A 26,502-nucleotide genomic window follows, 5' to 3' on the forward strand; every position below is an offset into this window, starting at 1 on the left:
AGTTTGTGTGTGGTGATTTGCTACAAAAATATTCATGTGTTACCTGTATAGAAACGAAATGCGTTTGACTTGGTGCATTCCGAAATAGAATATTTTTGTCATTACGGTTTTCTAGACATACAATATCGATTTATATAAATGTTCCTTTTATAGTGCTCAATAAGAGTATTCAATCCCAAACAAACTACATACAGTATATAACTTGCTACACATTAAAATAAGCAAATTTATACCTTGCTATGTTTTAGTTTTTTTGTAAAAAAATTAATTTATTTATTCAACAGTTATTTATCCTATTATATATTAGATAATATTTTAGGGGTTTTGATATTACTTTCTTATAGATTATGGTTTTAACCCTAAAGATTTATCAATGAATTTTTGAGAATTGAAGAAAAGACATAAAACAGAAGTTCCCTTATATATCATAGATTTTATGCATTTATCAATTTTGACTTTTTTTTTTGGTTGTTGTAGGATTTTCAAACTAAACGCTTAAACTTGAGATGAATTCATTATAATTTTTTAGTAGTTAAAGATAAATAAGATCACTGACATATTTGATATGTCATTTTTCTTGTTTAAGTAGCCAATCTAGTGACAAAAAAAAAGTAGCCAATCTATGTACATAAATATTATGATAATTATATATATGCACATACACAAATTGAAGATACTTTATATATGTGACAAAAAAATTATCTTTTTATTGGTTATTATACATGAATATATATCTAAAATTCTGAATTGGTCATTCTCACAATCTTCATGATTTTAGTGAGTTAATATGGATAAATGTTTTAATGCAACTCAAACACTATATATTTTATGAATGAAACTTAATTTAAGAAAATTTCACTCGAAAATGTAACTTTATGTCATAAAAACTAGAAAATACAAGAGAATAAATTCTTTCAAATGAGAAGAAATACGTAAACAATTAGAAGAAATTTTGGGGTTCTGTAAAAGCATAGATAAGATAGCTAGCATGTTTGGTTACAAAAATAAAATAAAAAAGCTAGCATGTTTTATTCTTTAAAAGTACATCGTTCTGTAGAATTGTATATATTGATCTATAGAACTGTATATATATTCTTCATTTCTCTTCAACATGTTATTTCATTATGAATATGGATTTCTGAAAAAGAAATATAATCAGTTATATAGACAATATGAGACTTCATAATATATGATGTTAAAAAAAACATATGGACACACTTTTCTAATATTTTTTTTATTAATTATTAATAAGCATACTCAACACAAACCAATACATATATCTATATATAACTTGTACACATTGATATATTTTTGTGAAAATTAATGGCTTGCTTCTTACGCCATTAAAAAGTTGAGAAAGACTATGTATCTTGATTTACTTCATCCATCTAGAGAACTATAATACAGATATGAAGCAAAAAAAATTCACAGAATCAGGAGCTAAACAATATTTTCTTACATCCAAAAATAAAGATAGTAGCAGACAATAAAATCGATGAACAATGAAAAGAAATATCCAAAAAAAATATATAATACTCAATTTGTTTTATAAGACATTCTTTTGTTAAGAAAACAATGTTTCAACATATCATATAGATATTTTTCACATTGAATATAATTAATCAAAAACAAAAAGACAAAGAGTCTCGTAAACAAAAATAGAGGAACAAGCAACCATATTAATAAAGCATCAGTCTCCAATGATTCTAACATGCTTCCATTTCCAAGTTTCTCAATCTTAAATATACTCTGGCACATGCTTCCCGATATAATCTCTCATGAAGCCATGCGGATCCATCCATAGCTAAAAATGATTGGAAACGACCATCCCTTGTAATTAATGCTTTTCGAAATGTCCCAAGTGATACTATCAGATTTAGAGTTTCAATCAAAAAGAAGATAAAGTTAAACACAGATACTATGAGCCATATGTGTGCTGTTAAGGAGATATTAAAAATAGAGTAAACTCTAATCTACATTTCACACAGATTAAAAAATATTTTAAATATACAAAAATCTATATATTCGATAAATTACGTACAAATAAATGGGGATCACCTTCCTTAAAAATATTCACAATATTTTTGGCTAACAGATAAATTAGACACTGATTTGAAAACTCATTTTGGAATATATGTAAAACTTAGTACCAAAATTGGTAATATATTAGGTAGTCACCGTTACCCTAGATTCTAACTCATATCTATATATATAAAGTAAAATGTTCTCTCTTCTCATGATGCCACATCATTTTCTCAAACTCTAAAATTTTGACACATCATCAAGTCATTTATTAATTTATAACTTATTATATTTTGTGTTATTATACTTTAATTCTCATAGTAAATATCATCCATTAATTTAACAAAAATATGAAAAGACACTCTTTATAAATAATAGTTTATATATTAATGTATTTATTTATTATTATTTTAAATAATTTACTTTCTTTATATGATTCGATAGATATGAATAATAAACCATAAAATTTTAAGATAGCCGGATTTGGATCCAGTTTTGCCAAATCCGAGAAACAAATTCTCGGATCCAAATTTTTTAATATCTAAAATATCCAAATTCGTTTTAAAACCGTTATAAAACACTAGAATATGACCAAAAACATAAATAATATATTAAAAATTAAATGCATATTAACGGGTCAGGAATATTCGCATGAGTTTCAAAAAGTTCGTGTGACAATTATATCCTTTCTTATTTTAATTATTTTTGTTATTTGTAATAGCATATCATGTAACAATTTTCAAAATAAAAATTATTTTTTAAAATGACTACTTAAATAATAATAGAGATGTGAGAATGCATATTTTGTGAAACAAATTGTGGTATCACAAAATGTTAACATGTTCAATGTAATATTTGAAACATAAAATGAGTGAAGTTCCCCTTAAAAAATTCGACAGAGCTCAGGTTAGAGGTGGCATTGAGAGTGGCTAGAAAAAACAAAAATTTAAGAAAGATAGAAATTTCAACCGGTCCAATATGTTGTGTGTGTTTCAACATGTTGCAAGAGAGAACATGAGAGGGGGATGGAGAAGGAGAGGGAGAGGGAGATGGAGAGGGAAATTGGTGTAGAGAAAAAGAGAGATTATGAATATATTTTAGAAATAAGTTAGAGAATCAAGATATTTTTAAATAATTAATTGTCTATTACATATTTTTTTTTCTCCTGAATGCAACAATCAAAAATTGCATATATTCGAAAATATAAACCCACATAAATATAAAGATATCTACAAACTAAATTTGATTTGAAGTTTTAATTGATATATTATTTGATTATTTTCTAAATGTTGTATATAAAATTATTAAATACTATAAATATACATAAAAATGGAAATACAAAATCTAATGAAAAGAATTTGATATTATAAAATTTTCTCTTAAATATGTCAACAAATACAATACAAAATTCCGCGCGAAGCGCGGATCAGCCTCTAGTTTTACATAAAATTAAACTAAAAAACTAAAGTGCAAAAGCACTTAAATATATATATATATATATATATAGTTTACTTATCATACTGTGAAGTCGACATTTTTTAAACGCTAACGAAATCATATATTATTAAATGAAAATGACACATATCACAAATCCATAAAATGAAAAACCATAATCATTCAGATAATAAAATAAACCTCAACGATAATTAAAAAAAAGCAACAAAAAAATTAATTGCAAAAGCACTTGAGAATTATTTAATTTTTTGTTTATCAGAATGTGAACGTCTATTCTCGAAACACTAACGAAACTGTGTATTATTGGTAGGATTTTGACTGGTAACAAGGATGATACTGCTTGAGCTGGCTGTGGTCAGAGCAGTAGAGGAATCACCGGGGATTTGCTGTTGTTGCTGTTGAGGGTAGTGATAGTGGTGGTGGTGCTGGTGGTGGTGGAAGGGGTTGTGGTGGTTGGGGTTGTGGTGGTTATCCATATGCTGAGATGCATAATTCATTTGCTCAGGATGGTTGTTCATCATCTCCATAAACCGTTGTTGCGGGATCTGATTATGAATTTGACTCAGATTCATATTTCGAGTTTGCTCATAGAACCCAACATGTGGAGTGGCAGGATGACGAAATTGTTGATGTTGATGATGATATTGCTGTTGCTGAATAGAGTTAAAATAAACTGCGGCAGCAGCGGAAGAGGAGGAAGAATAAACCTCATGAATCATAGGGTCTGGAGTGGTTGTAGCTGAAGAAACTGCCAAAGATCCAATGTCTTCAGAAGAATGAGTTGTAGCCGCAGTGACAGCAGTATTAGAAGATTCACCCATCTCCATACTAGAACTCCCTAAAATCTCGATCTTGCAATTAATATCTCTTTGATATTGTTCAATCACATAATCTAAGTCATTGAGATCCAAAATATTGAGATGAAACCTCTCCAGACTGCCATCCCAACATTGGAACATGACTTCAGTCATCTCTTGCTCCCTGTTATTCTTCCCCAGTCTCCTCAGATTCTCAGAAAATTTTACGATCATCTGTCTGAGAAAGGTCTCTTGGTCCACCATTTTTTGTGTTGGTCCATCTCTGGCAATGTCCGGAAATCCGAAACTATCCTTTGCATACCAAAATTCGATGGCCACACATCTTGATTGGTGTTATAGGCACTGTATATGATGGCACAGGCAGTGACACCACAGAATGTCGAGAGTTCCTTCACCTTCTTCTTCGTCATGATGGACTTTTTTAAAAAAAAAACTTTTTTTGTCTGTTTGTTTGTTTTTAGTTATTTGTGTACTAAATTTATGGATGAGTTGTGTTCTATAGTAATGGATGGATACAAAGATATGTCTCCTTTACTATAGATATTATTATTTACTTATAGAAAGTAAAATAAAAATAAAAATAAAAATTACAACTAATAAAGTTATGAATCAATTTAATAAGATTTTATATCTTAGTAACTTATATAAACAGGATGGCATTAGTAAAAATTGTACATTAATGTTAAAAAAAACATATTTGTAGATATTTGTGATAATATCTAAGATTTGGTTTAGTAAATGGGTCAAAGTTTCTTTTTAATATATTTTTAGAATTAGTTTTTTTATTGGAGACTTTGAATGTGAGTTATTTTGACTTGTAAAGTGACCACAAACTAAAGCATTATAAAGATTATTTTCTTAAGTTTATAGTTAAAAATCTAATGTTTTGAATTTACATATTGTATCTAGATAGAAACTTAAAATAGCCGTTTTGAAGAGTATTTTTTGATAACTTAACATTATAGTAGTCTAAAGATATAAATATAGTAGATATTTTATAGACGATGAAAATGTAGTTTAGGGTATTTTGTGTCCAGCTTGTCCTGTAATTGTCAAATTATAAGATCACACTGGGTAATAAATCTGAATATACATTATACTTAAGTTAGAAATCTTGTTTTTATAGATCAAAAATTCCAGAAATTAATAAATTAATTTGAGTAATCAAAAATCAATTGTTTTCCCAAATGTTTATATAATTTTGAAAAAAATAAGTAGTTATATAGTTATCAAATCTATTGCATAGTTAAAATTACAAGTAAAATAGAGTCTTGAGCTAAAATTATAATAGTTCTTTATTCTTGTAGTCATACACTGCTCTCTCATAAACAAGGTTTACTTTACTCATTCAGTAGTATTATTATACTCCAAAATACATTTTGAAGTGATCTGACCTTCAACATGTACTCCACAAAGTAGATGACCGGTGTTTCATCAACTTCCAAGATGACAGGACCACCTACAGCCACCATTTTTCCTCCAACGAGGGCTTGTTGATAGAGAGACTCGTCTGGAGAGCTTTTTTAGAATATATTATGTGAGTACATTTTCGAATGGTCACACCATTTCTAAAATGTATTTCGGAGTAGTATAAGACTTATTTCACCATTCCATCTTATTTCTATTTGGCCACAACTGCCTCCAATTTTCTTCGGAGGTGTATGAGACTTCTGAAGCAACAAGTTCTCGTCTAGTTTTTTCTTCTTTTTTCATCATATTTTCATTTTTGGATAATTAATTTTTAACTATCTATATTTATTTATTTTTATTTGAAAATTTCTTGGATTTAATCATAAATTGATAACAATCAAATAAAAAATAACAAATTCAATTAAAACATGTGCAAAGAAGAAAATAAATAGCTTTTAGTTGGAGAAAATTCACAGAAAACAGAAACAAGAACAAATTATATGAATATTTTTAAAATTTATTTAAAGACTGAATATAAAAATCTTAGTTGCTTTCAAATGGTACATACCTTTAAAATGACCTTTGAGTTCTCTGATTGATGAAATTTAGCAAATAGTACATACACAAATAATGAAGAATTTAATCGAAACTTTTATAATTTTTGATCTAAGTGCACCGACGACATATAGGTTTAGGGAGTTCCTAAATCTTAAACATAGACAAGAATAACCTAAAAATTATCAAAGAGAACAAACAATACCGTACAAAACAAACAATACCGTACAGAAAAGTAGAATCCATTAGAATAAGTCAGCCTATAAGTCTTAACATATATTAATTTTAAAATTTTATTCTAAAATAAATATGATTTGATGCATATGAAATCCATAAAAACAGAAACAAAAAAAAATTATATGAATATTTTAAAAAATATTTTAAATAAACTAAATATAAAAATATTAGTTGTTCTTTAAATGGTATATAATTTTTAAAAAGAACTTCGAAATCTCTGATTTCATGCATACGAACTCTTACGCAAATAATTAAGTATTTAATTAAAATATTTATAATTTTTATTTAAGAGGTGCACTGCAACGACGACATATAGGTTTAGGGAGTTCATGAGTCTTATGTATTGAAAATATTAACCTAAAAATTATCAAACAAAACAAACGACACCGTTTAGAAAAAAAGTGAAATCCATCGGAATAAGTCAACCCATAAGCCTTAACATATATTACTTTTAAAAAAATTATTATAAAATTAATATAGCCAAAAAAGAAGAAAAAAAAAATTAGACTGATTATAAAAAATCCTGGTTTTTCTTCAATGGTACATGCCTTTTAAAATAAATTTCAAGATCTCTGATTTGATGCATATTAAATCTTACACAAACAATCAAGAATTTAATTAAAAATTTAATATTTTTTGATCTAAAAGGTGTGCCGCAACGACGACATAGGTTTAGGGAGTTCATGAGTCTTATATACAGAAAAATAACCTAAAAAAATTATCAAACAAAACAAAACATTGTACGAAAAAGTGGAATCCATCAGAATAAGTCAGCCCATAAGCCTTAACATATATTACATTAAAATTTTATTATAAAACTAAATATACCCAAAAAATAAAAGGTAGTTTTGATAAATATCCTAAACATTGTAAGAAATTTGAAATATATTATTTTAATATAAAAGTACCAAAATACACTTATTATTATTCAGCTTAATGTTATTTAAATATTTTAAATTAAATTAAATTATTAATTTTAAATTAAATTATTTTAAAATGAAATTATTTAATTTATCTTTTTTTGAAAATTTAACTTTTAGTGAAGAGATCCTATTACTTTTAATAACAAGTTTCAGGGAGAAATAATAAGCTACAATTACTCCAAATGCAAGAGACATATACTCAAATAAATCACAATAGATTACCATATGAAAATAACTCTAGAGGTAGCAAATCAAACCGAATGCAAAAAAAAAAAAAAATACTAAGGAAGCAGATCACAATGCTGTTTAGTACTTGCCAAATAGATCAAATCTTAACTAAAAATAATTCTTTCCCTTTTTCTAATATATAGATAGTTAAGAGATACTATATTGTTTTTTACAAATCCAGATTTTACAGCTACTTTATATAGCAGAAGAGTCATCTAGAAAAAGAGACTCCAAATTTTCCACTAAGCCTAATTAACTTCTAAGTGAACTAATATCTTGAACAAATTTCAGGGAAAAGGAATAAGGAATAATTACTCCAATCACAAGAAACTACATATTGAAAATTATTCTAGAAGTAAGCAAATGGATATTATCATAAGTAACAAAGGAGGCAGAGCACAATATTAAAAAATCAGAAGCTTTGGTTTAGTAATTGCCAAATAGATCCAATGCGAACCAATTAAGAACATTTATTCACAATGGTATTAGATAGACAAGTTAAGAGATCATATATACATAGCGTTCTGTACAAATGCAGATTTTTGTTTTCTGTTAAAAGCTCCAAAAGCAAAAACTACAAATATACAGCAAAGAGTTATCACGGTTGAAATTATTAGCTGCAAAACCAGTATTATTGAAATTTCAGAAATCAAATCTCCACTCATTTTTTAATCAACCAGACCTAAAAAATTCCTGAAAATCAAGGAAGAAATTATTTCTACAACTATCAATTTTCCCAGCCTAATTGCACCATCTAAGCAAATGAAGAGAACATAGTATCGAGAGAAAAGGATGCTGTGAATTTCGTACCTTTAAGAGCTATTGTTAGAGTTGGGGATGAAGAAAAGAAGGATACGTTATGTGTTATAAAAGAATGGCTCAAAAACGATATAGTTTTAAATATTTTGACAACTAATACACGGTTTTAAAGGTTTATAAAATTCAAATACGGTTAAAGGTTATCTGTATTTTCTCAACATTAAAGATATAGTTGCAAAAGCTATGTCATTTAAAAGGTTTTTTTTGTTTAAAACTTGAGTTAAGATTAGAAAGTGTTTTTGCATTGTTTTAACAAAATTCACAAATTGAACATATAATTTCAACAAATTAATTTGGTTCAAGAAAATATTCTTTGATCTTGTAAGTATTTTAACTACGCATTTTTCATCATTGTAGAGTTTGAGGTTTTTATGGAATTTAGCCAATATAACTTGATACATATATGTTGATTTGGATGCCAAGAATCATCTAATGACAAACCACTACCTTAGCTTATATATCTTTAAATTTTTCTCGATCGAATCCTTGCACAAACACACAATTATGTATTAGTTTCGGAATTCCAGTTTGCCATGCGGTTTTTTGTTGATAGTCGGTTATGAATTGCAAATTGTTGGAGATAAATTTGATTTTTTCTACGTTGATGAATCACGTGCTTACATGTGGCATTCATGATTTCTTTGCAGGAACGACTCTTTGGACCAAATGAGGACTCGTATTGGATCTACGGCCCAGTACGACCTAATCATATAACAACGGACCTTGAATCCAATTTGATTTGGGAAATCTGGTAAGATAGGCCACCTGCTCATGGGTTCCTCGTATCTGACAACGTAGGTCACGCTGTCAGGCACAAGGAGGTTGGGAACTGAGTGGTCAGGAGGAGGAGATGTCACCTTCTCTATGTCTTAGACCCAAGCTCGGTGATCTGGAAGGATCAGGATATAAGGGAGGATGACCCGCACATGTACCCGGAGAGCACGTCCGTTCAAGCAACCCCGGCAGCCTGATCTCAGTATCGAGGGATCTGATTCAGGTATGAGAAAATGCATAAGCGGAAAACATTATTCAAATTTCCCTCTATTTGACAACTGGAATATGCCTTACTCTGATTTGATCACTCATACCCTAACAAACCCACGAGATTGGCATTTAATGCATCTTGCTTACACGTGTTAGGTGACAGTGACTTTTCGTAGGAGCCAGAAGAAAAATCAGAGGATCAGCGAGGGCCATAACGTACCTGAACCGCTGAACCGGACCATACATTGAGGATGAAAGGGATGCGCCAAGGATCAGTCTCGTGGCAGGCAGAACACGCCAAAGAAAGTTGCTAAGGCCATCAGAGGCATGACGCAAGCCTAAGATTCAAACCCAGTCAAGCCAGGTCATGGACCAACCCACCTGATGTCCATGGGTCAACCCGGTATACTAATCTGGATCAGATAAAATCCTATAAATACTTTATCCCTTCCAACGAGGAAGGAGATCTCACTTTTTGCTATCTCAAAGTTTATATCATCTTTCTAGATATGTGTGATCCTTGAATCCTAGCATCTCATACTTTCTGATTACTTTTTCGATCATCTCTTCACTTTTTCTCCATGGTGGCCCCTAAACCGTGGATCACTTCAACCCGCAAACTTTTCTTTTGTTCTTTTTTCACCTCAAAAAGCCCATCACCTCGAAAAGTTCGAGCTGACTCCACCTTTCTCAGGAGCTCTCAGCCCACTTTCCTTCATTTGTTTTCCGATCTATTTCTGCTCACTGATTAGCCACTTAGTAGTCTTTTTAGTTGGTTTCTGACTTGAGCATCGGAGAGCCTTCGAAAATCATAGCCCCATCATGTTATCTAAGTCTTCATGTGTTTAACGGTTTTGCAGGAGACTTGCCCTCACAAGAGGACCAAAAATCCCCTAAACACAAACCACGTAGGTTAAATAATTGAATACTTACGCATGCGAATTCGATTATAAGTATAATTTATAAGAAGTTTATTAATATCAAAAGTAAAAGAAATGTTTACATTTACTTATTTTTTATTGAAGCAACAATTGTGAACTATGTAATGTGTATTCTTTACAGTAATTTTTTTATTGAAAACAAGAGTTATCGGACTCGTAACTTTATCTATTCTAACAATAAATCTTTTTTACCCTAGACAATATTAGTAAAGGATAAAAAAAAAAGAGAATTAGCTAGAAATTCTAAAATCTGGTCAAAGTTAGGAAAATGGAAAAACAGTAAACTGATATGACATTATTGTTAAAGTATTTTTCATTATTCAAGTGTGTTATTACTCTTTACCCTCTCTTCCTTTTACTACAATTTTTTTTCCCATCTCTCATCATCTTTTTTGGGTTAACATATAAGTTATATATAATTACATAACTTATTAACATACTACAAACTTTGTTAGCATGGTAAATATTATGTTATCTTGCTAACACTAAATTTGCATCAGTAAAAATTATATTATCTTGCTAACATTAAATTTGTATTTGCTAATAATTTATTTATCATTTCGAATATACTATTTTTATCCGCTAACAATTTATTTATCATCTCTAACATAATATTTGTATTCACTAATATGTTATGTTTTTTCAATACATTGATACTTAGCTAGAGCTACAATGTTGGCAGCTAACTACGTTTTAGAGCTTAGATATTGGCAGCTATCTAAATTATTATAAAGGTATGATATTAATTTGTTTAACGCGATACAAATAAATTTAACATATTAACAAATTATATATGAGAATTCGGCCAAAAAAATCCCAAATTTTCCGCATTTTGCCAAAAAAAAAGCACGAACTATCAGCCTAGCCAAATAAACACTCAACTTTTGTTTACTTCCATAAATAAATTCAAACTTTTCGTTGAATTACCAAATCAGCACACCGTTTATGAAGTTAACAGAAAATTTTAACGCCATTAACTCTGCTTTGGGGTAAACTCAAAACAACGTCGTTTTAAAAGTCTGCGATTTTAAAAAAATTTGTTTTCACCTGGGTTCAAACTACATATAGATCATACATTTGTTTTTATTACTCACTTCGCCCGATTTTTTAAAAAAATTTCGCAATTTAAAAGTTTTTGTTTTTGTCTGGTTTCGAACTCTTGATATAGGATACATAGAGGAAACTTTATCCACTGAACCAATACCACTTTCGGACAAAAGGGTCATACATTTGCTTTTATTACTGCCTGTTTTTTTTTTAAAAGAAATTTGTTATCAAGCACAACCATCTTAATCTGTTATCAAGCACAACCATATATCTTGCTAGACCTTTTTGTCCCAAAGCACAAAAAATTAAAATCGCAATTTTTCTTTAAAAAAAATCAGGCAAAAATAAAAAAAGCAAATGTATGACATTTTTGTCCGAAAATGTCATTGGCTCAGTGGTTGAAGTCTCCTCTATGTATCTTATATCAAGAGTTAGAACCCAGGTGAAAACCAAAAATTTTAAATTCGAGAATTTTTAAAAAATATCGGGCGAAGTGAGTAATAAAAACAAATGTATGACCCATATGTTTAAAAGTCTTATTGGCCCAGTGGCAGAAATATTTTTTATGCATTTGAAGGTTGTGAGTTCGAACCCAGGTGGAAACAAATTTTTTTTAAATTGCAGAATTTTAAAACGACATCGTTTTGAGTTAACTCCAACAGTAACAACAGAGTTAATGGCGTTTAAATTTTCTGTTAACTTTATAAACGGTGTGCTGATTTGGCAAGTCAACGAAAAATTTGTTATTATTTATGAAAGTTAACAAAAGTTGAGTGTAAAATGTGGAAAGTTTGGGATTCTTTTGGCCAAATTCTCAATTATATATTACACTAAAACAATAATTAACAATATTCAACATCTCTTTCTCAATATTCATCGAGATCTCCGCCTTTCTACAATCTCTTTCCCAATCTCAGACCCAAAATTTCAGAGAAGAAATAGAATTTTTTATACAAAATTTTAGAGAAGAGACAAAACAATAATAACTTTAAATTAGATAAAATCAGCAATTTGATTAGTTCTCTTGTGGAAATCAAAATTAAACCAGTAAAAACTCATATTTCAGAACCCAGTAAAAAGAAGAAGAAACAGAGAATACCTAAATGCGATTTTGGTGAAATTCGAGGAGAAAGTTAAAAGAAAAAGAAATCAAATGGAGCTTGAAACAACAACTTCTTTCAAGATTGGGAATTATGTTCTAGAGTTTTATTGTAACATTGAAGAAGAAGAAGAGAAGCTGTTTTTTTTTACAGGGAACAAAAGAGAAAAAAAAAAGACAAATATAAGAGATGAAATCAGTGGATCGTGGGAGATAGAGAGAGTTAGAGAGTAAGAATGTCATATTGAAAAAGACACGATGTTTAAATAGTGTGTTTTCCTATTTACTTAATTATGAATAGTAACGTAGTTATCTGATATATTTACTTTGAAAAAAAAAAAGGAAATTCTTATGAAACTAAACATTGCGCAAAGACGAAAAAATGGAAACTTTTTGCAACAAAGCTTATAAAAGGTTGTCTCCTGCTTTGGTCTTGTCTTTGTTTCATCCTTGAATATTAAACTACTGAGATTTTAAGAGACAGAAAGAGAGAAAAAAAGAGACAGAAGGAGAAATTCATTAAGCAACACGATGATACTTCTTACCCAATCATCCGACACCACCGTTCAGAAATCTTCCACCGCCGTAACCCACGACGGAGAAAAAAGCGTTTTGTCGTCGTCGTCGTGGGTCAAAACTCAATTACTTGGAAGAGGCGCTTACGCTTCGGTTTATTTAGCGACAAGTAAAAGCCATAAACACAAAACAGAGAGGGCAATCAAAAGTGCAGAGCTTTCACGAGCTTCGAGCCTCATGGACGAAAGAAGAATCCTAATCCGTTTACAATCTCCTTTCATCCTCCGTTGCTACGGCGACGAGATCGCACTAGAAGAGAATGATCCTCTTCATATACAATACAATCTGATACTCGAGTATTGCTCTGGTCAATGTATCGCAGACTTGATCGAGGATAATCACGGAAGGTTATTTGAGTCTGATGTGAAGCTATTCGCTAGAGATGTCTTGTCTGGTCTCAGTTACATTCACGACAGAAACATCATTCATTGCGACATTAAACCGGACAATCTCTTACTCTGCCCTACCGATCACCGGTTTAGGCCTAACGGGTATTTGACCAAGATTGGGGATTTCGGATTAGCTATGGAGAAAGGGTCGATAGAGTACGGTAATGGATACGGTCATAGGAGAGGCACGACGAGGTATATGGCTCCTGAGCTTATGAGTCATGGGATTGTGGATTTCGGAGTTGATGTGTGGGCTCTTGGATGTTCGGTTTTGGAGATGTTAACCGGAGAAAGTGTTTGGGGAGAATATGGTGATCTTGGTTCTGCTGATTGGGTCAATCTCATCGGTTATACCGGTTTTACTCCTCATATACCGAATTGGTTATCTGAAGAGGCACAAGACTTTTTGAGCAGATGCTTGGAAAGAGACGTTCTCAAGAGATGGTCTAGCCATTCACTCACCAACCATCCGTTTGCTATGCTTTGAGGAAGATGATAAAGGAGCTAAAAACTAATGAACTAATGATGTTTTATGTCAATTTAATCAGTTTTAGATCTTTGTTCTTTCATTTGTTTTGAACGATTTTGGTTTCTTTCCCTTTCTGTATATGGTATTTTGTAGAATTGTTAAAAGTCTTGTAATTGATATTTGATACATGTTTGATCTGTTTCATTATTAGTTTACAGTTGCAAAATCAACCATGATCCAAGTTCTCTGTTTCAGTAACAAAAATTCTATACACAACTGTGTACAAAATTGTAAAGCCTTTGGTGACAGAAATAATCAAAATGTAAAGCCATTGTGGGACTCTCAATAAAGTGTAATCTACGCATCAGGTGGCTCAACCATGACCAAACCTCAAATGCTCTTTCAACGTTTGAACATTCGTCTCCTTTGCTCATAAACCGATCTAACCACTTCATCAGAATCACCTGTTGCTGTCTCAACGAAAATATCAGTATCATCTAGCTAATTAAGTACCACTTTCGAGTCCATTGATCTCGTTGATGCCCTTCTCATCCACCAAAAATCATTAACCATGTCTTCAGAACAGAAAACAGAGTCTCCCTCTTAACCAAGATCTTTCCTCTACCAATTCCAATGCTGATTTGTGAAGTGATATAGAAATGGAGATTCGCTAGGTTCTGCCCATAGTTGCACAAACTCCTCACATAACTTCTTTTCGATTAGTTCGCTGGATACACATATATAATATTTTTTCCCTCTAATCGTAGCATAATCACAAGCAATTGACAGACTAAATTTAAATAGACACAAAATAATTCTGTTAACCATAATCTTCTTCTTCTTCTTCTTTTTTCTCTAATCATAGTCAATGGTAACCTCATAATTAAAACACAACATCCATCTTATTTGGAGATGTTTACCGGAGATATAGATTGAGGAGAACATGGTGATCTTGGTTTTGATGATTGGATTAATCTTATTGGTTACAGCAATTTCATTCCTCATATACTAAACTTTTGCGCAAATGCTTGGAAAGAGATCCTCACAAGATGATAGATTAGCTAGAAACTAATGATGTTTTATCTCAATCTAATCGGTGGTAGATCTTTGTTCATTCAATTGTTTTTAACAATTTTGTTTTCTTCACTTGCTGTATATGATTTTTCTAGAACTGGTCTAATTGATATTTAAGTCCTGTTGATTTCTTTTTCATAATTTAGTTTACAGTGGCAAAATCAACCATGATCCAAGTTTCTATTTCAGGAACAATGTATTGTTAGTGTGTAATGCGACTAATTCACAAACCTTAGAAATTGTACTTGTATATATTTAACATTTACATTGATGTTTCTGTGTATAAAAATGTAAACTTGTAAAGCCTTGGTTAACAAAAAAAAAATAATTAAAAGACATTATTGTGGGCTTCTCAATATAGTGTAATCTGAACCTGAGATGCATCACGTGGCTCAACGATGACCTGTCTTATGAAAGCTCTTCTCCACCAAACCTCAAATGCTCTTTCAACGTTTGGACATTCATCTCCTTTGCTCATAAACCGATCAAACCACTTCATCAGAATCACCTGTTGCTGTCTCAGCGACAATGTCAGTATCATCTTGCTAAGTCCATCCTCGACCACTTTCCAGTCCATTGATCTCGACGATGCTCTTCTCATCCACACAAAATCATCGTACATCGCCTCTAACCATGTCTTCAGAACCGAAAACCGAGTCTCCCTCTTAACCACGATCTTCCCTTTACCAACTCCAACACATATTTGAGCAGTGATCTTGCTTATTTCATATCTGTACATCGCAGAATCTTGGAATGGAGATTCGCTAGCTCCTTCTGATCCGCCCATAACTGCACAAACTCGTCGCAGATGTTCTTTTCGATTAGTATATCCCAAAGCAAGTTACTGGCTTCTCTAGCAGTTTCACCAATCAAATCACCGGGATTAATCATATTGGAGGTAATCTCGGACAAGCAAAGGATAAGAAGAGAGGAGACATCTGTGACACAGACTGTAAAGTGAATCTTTAGACACATCATGATCAGCTTCTTCTCTAATCAGCCTAAAGATGACAGATTTCATTTCTCGGCGTGCTTTGTCGTCTTTAGCTTGGAGACTACCAGTAAGGAGTTTCAAGAAGATGTCGTTGGTTATACTTGTGGAAGTGAAAGGCTCAGAAGATGATACTCTCTGCAGAACAGAATTGACCATCGAACCAGGAAGATCAAGTTTTTCAATACAAGACACAACGGATTCTTCCTCGTCTTCTGACCAAGGAACCGCCTCTAAGTACTCCAAGCATGACTTTATTCCCTCTTCAAACGTTATAGCTGAAGAAACCTGTCAAATAATAAAACATTGAAACCATCACAAAAAGCAAAAAAATTTGAGAAGCCAATGTAGACATTAAAAGCTCTCAGATTTGGCAAGAACAATCAGAGCCGATCACTTGCCGCAATTCGAATGATGTATCGAATGATGAGTAAAATAATAACTACTAAAGACATACACACATAAGATGCAGCAGAAACAGTGTTGTATGTGAGTACTTAGTCCACAAAGTTCCACTTTCCTTGCAGTAAACTGATCAAGAACACTGTTTATAAAAGCTCTCAGATTTGGCCAGCCATACATACGGGAAATGTCAAGAACAATTAGGGCAGATAACTTGACGCTGTGAATAACACTACTGGATAACACACATACACACACACACACACACACAAAAGATGCATCAAAAAGTGTTGCTGTGAGTAAATTAGTCCACAAAGTTCCACTTCCCTTGCAATAAACAGATCAAGAACACTAGAGTGATTCAAAGAGACATCGATTATAATCTACAACGAGAAACGGTTTCTACTCTATCCTGATCATTCTGGCCTTAACTCTATCCACAAGAATCAAATTCACAATATAAGAGGAGGAATCAGTTGCAATTGTACCTTGAGCAAAGCCAAGACCTTGAAAACATTTTCACCAATCAATTTGTTCTTGAGATCCTCACAATGCATCAATACCACAGTCTCTACAAAGACCTCAACATCATCGCACTCACTAATCTCCACCGTGTGAGACTCAGACTGAGACTTAATCCTATCCATGAAAAAACTGCTCTTCTCTGATAAGACCTTCTTGTGCACATCCATGGTCACTGCATATCCGCTTCTGCCCACCAAACTCAGCTTCACGTCGCCAGGCTCGACGCTGTTCTTGAAGTCCGTCAAGATCTTGGCCACGCGCGCGTGGTATTTCCTCCGAGGCTCCTCTTGTACTCTCCTCGTCTCGCAGTTTTGCTCATCGGAGATCATATCGAGAAGGGAGTGACTCAGGCGAGTGGAATCGTTTGGAGGACGAGGAGGAGGAGGTTTGGGGGATGAGGGTTTGGAGAGAGCCGTGGTTCTTGAAGGAGAGAGAGAAGGGTTAGAGATAAACCCTTGTTTCATTATCGCAGATACTTCTCTTGACGCCATTGAAAGAAAAAGATTTAGTTTTTCTTTGATTTCCGAGGAGAGTGAAGAAAACAGAGAGCGACAAACCTTTAACTGGTAAAATCGTAAAGACTGAAACTTTCCGCCCTGAAGGAGAAGAAAGCGGGACGGATTTTCGAGGTAAACCAAAGTTCGAGTAAAAGCGCAGAGAAGAAGCAGTTAGTTTGTAGAGACGAATAGAACAAAATGGAGAAAACTGGGAAAAACAAAATCTTTGAGTAAGAAAAGACAAGAAAATATATAACTTTTATGGGAAAAAAAGAATCCAAGAAAGCAAATTGAAGGGAAATTTGGATTGAAGACAAAATCGGGCAAAATGAATACAAATGGAGTAAGGCCACCGTGGTTTTGACTTTGACCACTTTCTTTTAAAGATACTGTACTATCAAAATTGGTTTTACCCGCCGGTTCGGTTCGGCCTACCCGTGATGGAACTGGTTTATGTTCAGAAGAAAATAATTAAAAAAAAAAAATCATTCAGTTTTCTCACGCACTAATCCAAACTGAAACCCAAGTAATCTTCTCCGGGTGATTGTAGTTGTTAAGTGTTGGATAATAATTATCGGAAAAAATGCCAAAAATACTTCGACTATTTAATTTTTGAAAGAAATATACACAAATTTTTAGTTAAGCTAGAAATCTACACAAACTATTTTTTTATTCATAAAAATACATTAATTTTTTAAAGTTCCATTTTACCCGTTCTGATTTCACGGCTGTTAACTGATTTAACGAAATCAATAAACAACGTTAAATTTTGTAAGAAAAATACCTTAATTATTTAATTTTGCCAAAAACCCACCCAAATTTGTTGCGTTGCCAAAAATCTACACAAACTATTTTTCGATCCATAAAAATACTCAAACTTTTTAAAGTTCCATTTTCCCTCCTCAAGTTTTATGGTCGTTATGTTAGTTTTTCGTAACACGTGCTAATTACTCATGTATTGATACCACTGTTACCTTTAGAAAATTTCCAAATCGATTTGGAGAGGAAAAACCTAAACCCTAATTTCTTTTCTCTCTTTTAGAAATTGAGTGAAATTGGTTAAAAAACATGGTTGATAGTCTAAATCGAGTTAGAAACCGTGCGTGTCGTGATATATAAAACTAATAAGAGCAATTAGAGAAGATGATGTATATGTTCTGAACATCATGATTTATTGCTCTACTAACCACATTTTCAACCGATTTTACTCTATTCCTGAAATAGTGAGAAAAAATTAGAATTTAAATATTTTTAAAGGTAATAATGGTATTAATCCGACAACAATTAGCACGTGTTATGGAAAACTAACGCAGTTTTTTGATTATGTTATGTCTATAATGACCGTGAAATCTGAGGAGGGAAAATGAAACTTTAAAGAGTTTAGGTATTTTTATAGATAAAAAAAATAGTCTGTGTGGATTTCTTGAAATGTAAAAAGTTTGTGTGGGTTTCTGGTAAAATTAAATAGTTGAGGTATTTTTTTAGCTTTTTTTCCTATAAAAAATTAACGTTGTTTATTGATTCCGTTCGTTAACGGCCGTGAAATCAGAGGGAGAAAAATAAAACTTTAAAAAGTTAAGGTATTTTTATGAATTAAAAAATAGTTTGTGTGGGTTTTTGACAACGCTAAAAGTTTATGTATATTTCTTCCAAAAATTAAATAGTTGAAGTATTTTTTGGCATTTTTCCCAATAATTATCCATTACTTTAAAATAAAGTAAGTTTCACTTTCATAATGTGTGGTAGATAGATTTATGTATCTTTAGTTGTTTTAATGAGATAGCAATCATAATTATTAATAAAAGCACTTCTTCTTTTCATATCTCGTCTCTCTCCATTTCTCTTTTCACTCTCTTTCATACACACATATATATATATATATATATATATATATATATATATATATATAAAACAAAACTTACTTTATCGATTATAATTTATAATATGTTATCAGCACAAACGCCTTTCGATCTGTTCCTATACCAAAGAGGTAAGATTTAAATTTATATTCAATCTATTCTAAGTTTATGTATTATTTGAGAAAATTGCTATATGGATAGTTTTTAAGTTTTAAATTAGAAGAATGGGTAGTTTGAAAAACCATGGAAAGATTGGGTTGTTTTTACTGTTTATGTTCCTGCTAGGCCCCTATTGCTATTTTTTATTTTCAAAATTGCCATTGTCGAACTAAAATAACTAATTATTTCTGGTAAAATTTAATTTGCTAAACCGAGGTCCAATATCATAAACTGAAATCCAATATCATAAACCGAAATAAAACCAATGTATAATTTATCGACGACATTTAAATATAAAAAAATTTGGGATCCACATCTCGACGTAGTCAATCTAGCATATCCGGCAATCCATCTCCGATTAGCCCTCCGATTGACCGTTGTAATGCCGCCGAGAGTTATAAAATCGTTTAGGCACACGACCGTGGCATCTCCGGTAGTCAGGCGGGTGCTCCGGAGTAACTCGAAGACAGCTCCGACGGAGCAGTCGCCCATGCCGCCCATGCCACCGCGACCGAGTGACCGGGTTGAAGATTCCATCCACGCGACTCATCTCAATCCACGCCAGCGGTGTAGCTCCAAAGTAAAATTCGCTCTTCTTCTTCTAGACTGGCCTGCTCAAAATTATAAAAGTAAGTTACTTTTATGAACTTCGACCTTGTATGAACTGGACTAGCGGTTTGTTAACTCTAATTAAGATTGAAACGGCTCTCCTGATTGGCCTGATTTAATTATTAACGGTTATTAACTCTAGTAGCGGTTTCTTATGTCTACATTGAATTCAAACGGTTGGATTACTCTTATATCATCTAGAAACAGTTACAGAAGTTTATATATGAGAGCATATGAATAGATTAGTTTTTCCAGATCCCTGTTTTCTCCTTCAAACTCCTTTCCCCGAAATTTTTCCCGTCGTTTGCATTTCACTGTTTCTCCAGAATAATATATCCTCCCTGCATTTTGGATTTGTTGTTTTGGTTCAAATACCTGGCATGGAAGATGGAGAAGGTTCAAATAACCTTTCGGAAAAACAACCAAAAAGGGTCCTCGGCGATGGTTGCTACCCCGAGGTGCTCGGTTGAACATATATTCAAAGGCCTATGTAATTGACCTCCTTGTCGAAGCGTTAAAGAGTACTGAAGATCTTGAGAAGCTACTCCATTCCCAGTTTGAGAAGTTATTCTATCTACATGTTGCAAGATATTGCAACAGCGCCAAACTAGTCCATGCTCTTCTATCACGACAACTTGTGACCACGAAGAAACACGAGAGTTGTTTCCTCTTTGGTGGACAGCCTCTGAGATATTCGATATGGGAGTTTCAGGAAATCACTGGATTGAATTGCAATCCCGAACCTGATAGCACCGAAGAAGAAGATGATGTCGGAAAGACAGGAATGTGGAAAGACCTATTTGGAAGATGAACGTGATTGATGTGCTTGAAATGCTAAAGGACCCGGATCTACCCCGATGGAAATGGCTATCATTGGCCCTAATCTTTCATGTTGACCGCGTTCTCTTTTGCAATAGCAAAAATTTTGCTCTGACAGAGAAATACGTAGAGATGTTGACTGACTTGGATAGCTTCATGCAGTATCCATGGGGCAGGGTATCGTTTAACAAAACAGTATCACGTTTTCAAGCTCCGAAGCCAACCACGGAAGCCGAGAAAAGGGAGAATCCTTTAACACGATTGCGTCGTCAACTTAAACAGAAAACCAGTGCATGCTACGGGTTCCCTCTATCACTACAACCCATAGCCCTCCAAATTATACCAATGTTGGTCTCCAAAGTTTCCCAACTTGATAACTTGAAGACTTTCATTGAAGATCCCGAAGGTTGTCAAAACGTTATCACACTATTGCATCTTGAGGGCGTACTTGCCGTGGAATACGACCCTATGATAAGTTATGTGTAGTATTATATTTAGTCTTATTTGTAGTCTTATTTGTAGAACTTGTCTTATAAGATAAGTAGTCTGTCATTGTGTTGGTAATTTATCTTTTTTTTTTTTTTCTTAGTTGTCTGTGAAACAGATGGTAGTGGATGTTGGTGACAATGACCAACATAATGAATTGCGTTGGGGAGATGAGGAAGAGGATGCCGAAGTTGCATTCAGCAGGAACTCATGGCTGAGGGGTACAAATTCTCACCTTCAGATTTTTCTGTGGCACCTATCCTGGATCTTAGTGATGTAGAGGACGAGGGAAACAATGAACAGGATCCGGAGCCATCCACCCGACTGAAGAAGAAACTGAAAACACATCAAATTGAAAAACGGAAACCGCAGAGGCAAAGAGGGAGGGGCAAAAACTCGTCTAATCTATCGGAAGATGAAAGCCTGAAAGTAGACAGATTGCAGATCTTAAAAGATGGATAGTAAGTCAGAATGAATTGCTCCTGGCTAAAATTAAGACCGAGTTGGACAAGAGAATACCAACCGGACGAAGAAGATGACGTGTACACCATGAAAAAGAAGATGGTGAACAGGATGACGAAGAACAACATCCTAAAAAAGGTAGGGAAAACCCGGATGAAGATGAAGATGAAGACGAAGATGGAGATGAAGAAGGAGGTGATGGTGCACAGTCTAGCGTACGCCATGATGATGGTGTAGACCACCAAGATGGTGTACACCAAAAGGAAAGAGATGATGAAGAAGGGACCTCTACCTACTACGGCGGGGACCATTATTCTCCCAGGGACCATGCTCACTTGAAGACTCCAGAAGCTCCAACGAAGACCCCTGAACAAGCCAATTCAGGAACAAGTCGCCCACCTCCTTACTACGTCAATCCGGATGAAGATCCACGTTCTGGCCCCAACGAGGTGAGCTAATTGTTTAGTCAGCAGCTGACTCTATTAAGTTTCATAACGGGTGTGTACTATGCAATAATTTATCTGCCTTATTCAGGTGGTGGTGGTCGAACAAAGTTGGGGTCAGGCATCTTAGTAGTCTACAAACCTTAGACTGCTCATCCATTGAGTTACGAAAATAATAAAAATGAAGCGCAGACAGATGCACATGATACACTGATCAGACATTAAACTTGGCTACTTGGGTATACGGTACTCTTTAGGTATACGTTAGGTATACGGTTGATATGGTATACGCTTTGTTGTTACAGTTTGTAGGCTGTGGCTAATGAAGTAAAGGACTCAAATGTGGCTAAAGATTACCATACTGCGCCTGAGGATGCAAGTGATGCTTCACATAAGATCCCTTGTACTCCAAAAACCCCACAAGAAGTTGAGGGATCGTCTGGCCTAAAGAGAAAAAGAAGTAGAGGAAGAGGAATAGGAAGAGGAGGAAGAGGTAGAAGAAAACGCGCACGCAAACGGTCGGACAAGATTCGAGATATTTACACCACAGATGAAAAGGTGAAAGCTCTATTTGTATCCAGATCGAAATCTACGTACAAACCCCTCGAAACAGTGGAACAAGACCAGTTCAAGGCATTCCAGGAGTTATTATCGCGTGAAAAGAACATGTAAGTTATATCGTATACAATGCAATTTATGCTAAAACTTTCATTATTATCAATTACCAATTGCTCTCATTACAGAGACTTTTGCACTGTCACTGATCATACTGTGAACAATCAATTCTTCCTACAAATTGCGAACCCTACTGAGTGGGTTAAAATAATGGTAAGTATATAGTGACTACCTAATGAATTTCTTTAATTATATGTAGTATCTGTTATTTATTTTTTGATTATCTTCGTAATCAGCACATGCAAGTAATAATGGCCATGCTTTGGAGACGTAGAGGTCAAATATACTTGAAAGACAGGGTAGCATTTGTAAACACCTTGTTCATATCCATCATCGTCAACAACTACAACGATTTCATATCTGCAGACAAAAATCATTATGACTGGAGGAAAACCATTCAGGGCATTGTAATGGGAAAACCTACAAAGTGGGCTAATCAGCATCAGAGACAAATGTTTCTACGGTTTGTGGATGTTGTCTACGTCCCTATGAACTGTGGGTCTGAGCATTGGGTGGGCTTTGTAATTGACTTAAAATGGGCAACATAGAGATTTTGGACTCATTCATCAGTCATAATGATGAAGCGGTTGTGGAGCAGTATATGGCGCCCGTTTGTTAAAGTATGCCATTTATATTGAAGTGTTATTTGGATAGCAAATTAACGGAAGGGCTATGCACCACCCCTTACACATGGATTCGGAGGGCATATATCAGAATGCGAGATCCGGTGATTGTGGTCCATGTGCGGCCAAATTCTTAGAGATGCATGTTGCAGGGCTTGTAGTGGAGGATATGGGTTTGATAACGGACAATGACGTTGACAGGTTAAGGGAGAAATACGCCATGGATTCATACGAAGAGTTTGTTGGAAATCCGGCTGTTGCCAACGCTTAGGATGAATGGTGAACTTTAATGTTAAACTTAATAGTTTATGAAAGGTGTAGTTGTTGAATTATGTGCTTGATAATGTTTAGGATGTTGGTACATTTGATAATTTATATGCTTAAACTTTAGTTTGTATTAATTGGTGTGAGTACTTTGTTCCGTATTAATTTGGTACATGTACACCAAAATGCATTTAGGTGTACATCAAATTGGTGTACATCAAATTTGTGTTTGAGAAAAATTTGGTTTACACACCAAATTTACAATCTTAACGATAACTGCATTTAATATATACACTCAGTTAGTATTAATTATTAATAATTATATATATGTCTATTTTATAATTGAACAAAGACACTCTTTAATAATTATATATATGCAACATAAACAACCGTTTTCCTCACAAATCCTAAACCACACATTTTCCACATAAACAACCATTTTCCTCACAAATCAACCTCCTCCTCGAGTCAACCTCCTCCTCCAATACACAAAAATTAACAATGACACCAAAGAGAGGGCAATGTGATGCAGAGATCCGTGATAGTGGCTCTCCTCTGTTGGCGCTACCCGACGAACTGTTGGAGAAGATTCTCGCATACAGTTGCAACTCCGTCCAACAAATTTGCACCCTAAAGCAAGTTTGAAAACGGTTCCAGGCCTGCACAATAACCAAAAATTTTCTAGCATTGGTTGATCCCATGGAATTAGAGATGTCTATTCCCGAAGACTTTGATATGCCTTTTATCGCATGTTGGGAATTTTCCAACTTGTTGAGGAGAATGTATGAGATACGCAATCCGGGTTTGCTGTTCATGAAGGGGATGCAAGACTACTTCTGCCGCGGAGACAATTGTGGCAAAGAACTCATCAAGGAATCTACAGATATGGGGTACGAAACTGGTGTTTACATGTATGGGATGTACATGAAAGCAGTGGTCCAAGACCCGTGGGTGAGGAGTATCTTTTAAAACTAGGCAAAGGGGCAATGAGGAGGATAATTCAAAAAATTATTAATGGAGTTGAGCATGGTTATGTCAATAATTTGCCTGACGAATTCTCTAAGAGGAGATATGAAACTAATCCTTAGTTTAGGAAACTTTGGTCTTGTCGCTGTGGTGTTGCCAATGCTCAATTTGATTGGCATGACGAAATGTTAAAAGGGCAAAGCATGTGCACGTTGTGTTTCTGGGCACAGGAAACGCAAAAGTTCTTCATATTTGTTTGTTATGCAGTGAGGTCAGGACCGTCCATGGAAAAATGGTGAATACTTGGTGAAAGTCAAACAGATTTGGTGTGTACACCTCGACGTTGTGTACACCAAGTAATTTCAAGTTTAATATAATTAGCATCTTTTGCTGTTATTTCAGAATTATTGTAAGTATCCTGCAATATTTTTCTTTAGGTTATAAAGATATTTTGTTTCTCTGTATACTTTAATTTTGTTTCACTTTAATTAAATTCGGTGGGTAGTTATGGTAGTTTTTCGAGAAGCATTATCTCTTATCTCTTTAAAGTCTCAGTTTACCTCTCTCTATACACTTAATTATTAGAAAACTAATAATGAACACCTCAATCTGGACTCAATCTGTACTCCATATCTAATTGGATCGATATTTCATTATTTTTTATTTTATTTTGTCATTTGTTTAGGATGTGTACATCTAAATTTGTACAACTGAATGTAAAACATAATTATCACATATTATCTATTTTGTGTGTCTGAATTTTTTAATTTCCTCTTAACTTATAATCGAGGGAGGGGGAGGGGAGAAGTTGTGGGAGTTTTCCGAGAAGATATGGTATACAAACGACATTATCTCTTTAAAGTCTCACTTTACCTCTCTCTGTACGCATAATTATGAAAAACTAATAATGATTTCGTCAATGTGGACTCAATCTGTGCTCCATATCTCTGTTGAGAAAACTGAAAAGCTAATGATGATAAGAAAATATAGTTTCCAAAATTTATGATAAACTAGTTCTGTCTTGTTTTTGATATTTAAATTAAATCAAAATTCATAAAGCATTGATAGTTAAATACGTCATTTTGCTTGGATTTGGTTATGCTGTGTATTTATTATAGTAATTTAATTTTGCGGGCAAACAAAAAGACATATTTTCGTCTCTGTTCAACGTCTCTCTTCATAGACGGCTATTCGGCTCTATTTAAACCGCACTACCTCTTTAAATTCAATCCCTTCACCATAACATCCTACTGAGAACCATCATAACTTCTTCTTTCAATCCATTCTCTTCTGCCTTAATCCATTTTTCTATCCATTCTCTTTCTCTTTTCATCGAAATAAATCATGGTTCAAAGGAGAAACAGAGGTGGTGTTGGTGCTTTTTGCCATCTTCTCTCACTCCCTGATGAATTGCTAGAAACTATTTTGACCGCTACAAACCCATCTTTAAGGGAAATAGCCTGCCTTCGTGCTATATGTTCTCCTTTCAACAATATGGGCAGAAGCATGGGTTTCTATCAATCGATTGATCCTGCCCTCATCCTCCATGAATCTGCGGCGGTTCCACATTACCCAACGATGCTGAGGAGATTTTATGACGCAGTTAATCCAGGGTTTATTTTCCAGAGGGGGATGCAAGCCTACTTTTTTTTTCCACGATGGTGAAGGCGTGGAAT

The 26,502-nt window shown here is 33.6% G+C and overlaps 1 protein-coding gene and 2 pseudogenes across 1 annotated transcript; 1 reads left to right on the forward strand and 2 right to left on the reverse strand.

Moving 5' to 3' along the window:
* Positions 1 to 3,761: 3,761 nt before the first annotated feature.
* On the reverse strand, positions 3,762 to 4,705 carry LOC18014094 (annotated as a pseudogene).
* Positions 4,706 to 9,382: 4,677 nt separating this feature from the next.
* Positions 9,383 to 13,990, forward strand: LOC18014095 (mitogen-activated protein kinase kinase kinase 17). Its single transcript, XM_006418937.2, has 2 exons — positions 9,383 to 9,464; positions 13,017 to 13,990. Exons 1-2 carry the CDS (start codon positions 9,383 to 9,385, stop codon positions 13,988 to 13,990), a joined length of 1,056 nt encoding a protein of 351 aa, XP_006419000.2.
* Positions 13,991 to 15,327: 1,337 nt separating this feature from the next.
* On the reverse strand, positions 15,328 to 17,633 carry LOC18014096 (annotated as a pseudogene).
* Between the last annotated feature and the right edge of the window lie 8,869 nt (positions 17,634 to 26,502).

This window comes from Eutrema salsugineum, unplaced genomic scaffold (assembly GCF_000478725.1).
Source record: "Eutrema salsugineum unplaced genomic scaffold, Eutsalg1_0 scaffold_4, whole genome shotgun sequence".
Taxonomy (NCBI): Eukaryota; Viridiplantae; Streptophyta; class Magnoliopsida; order Brassicales; family Brassicaceae; genus Eutrema; species Eutrema salsugineum.

Excerpts from the sequence above, each read along its gene's own strand:
- LOC18014095 (XM_006418937.2), top strand. The coding sequence starts at position 9,383 with ATGACCCGCACATGTACCCGGAGAGCACGTCCGTTCAAGCAACCCCGG. Across the intron at positions 9,465-13,016 it reads TATCGAGGGATCTGATTCAG|AGACAGAAAGAGAGAAAAAA; the intron begins GTATGAGAAAAT and ends TGAGATTTTAAG.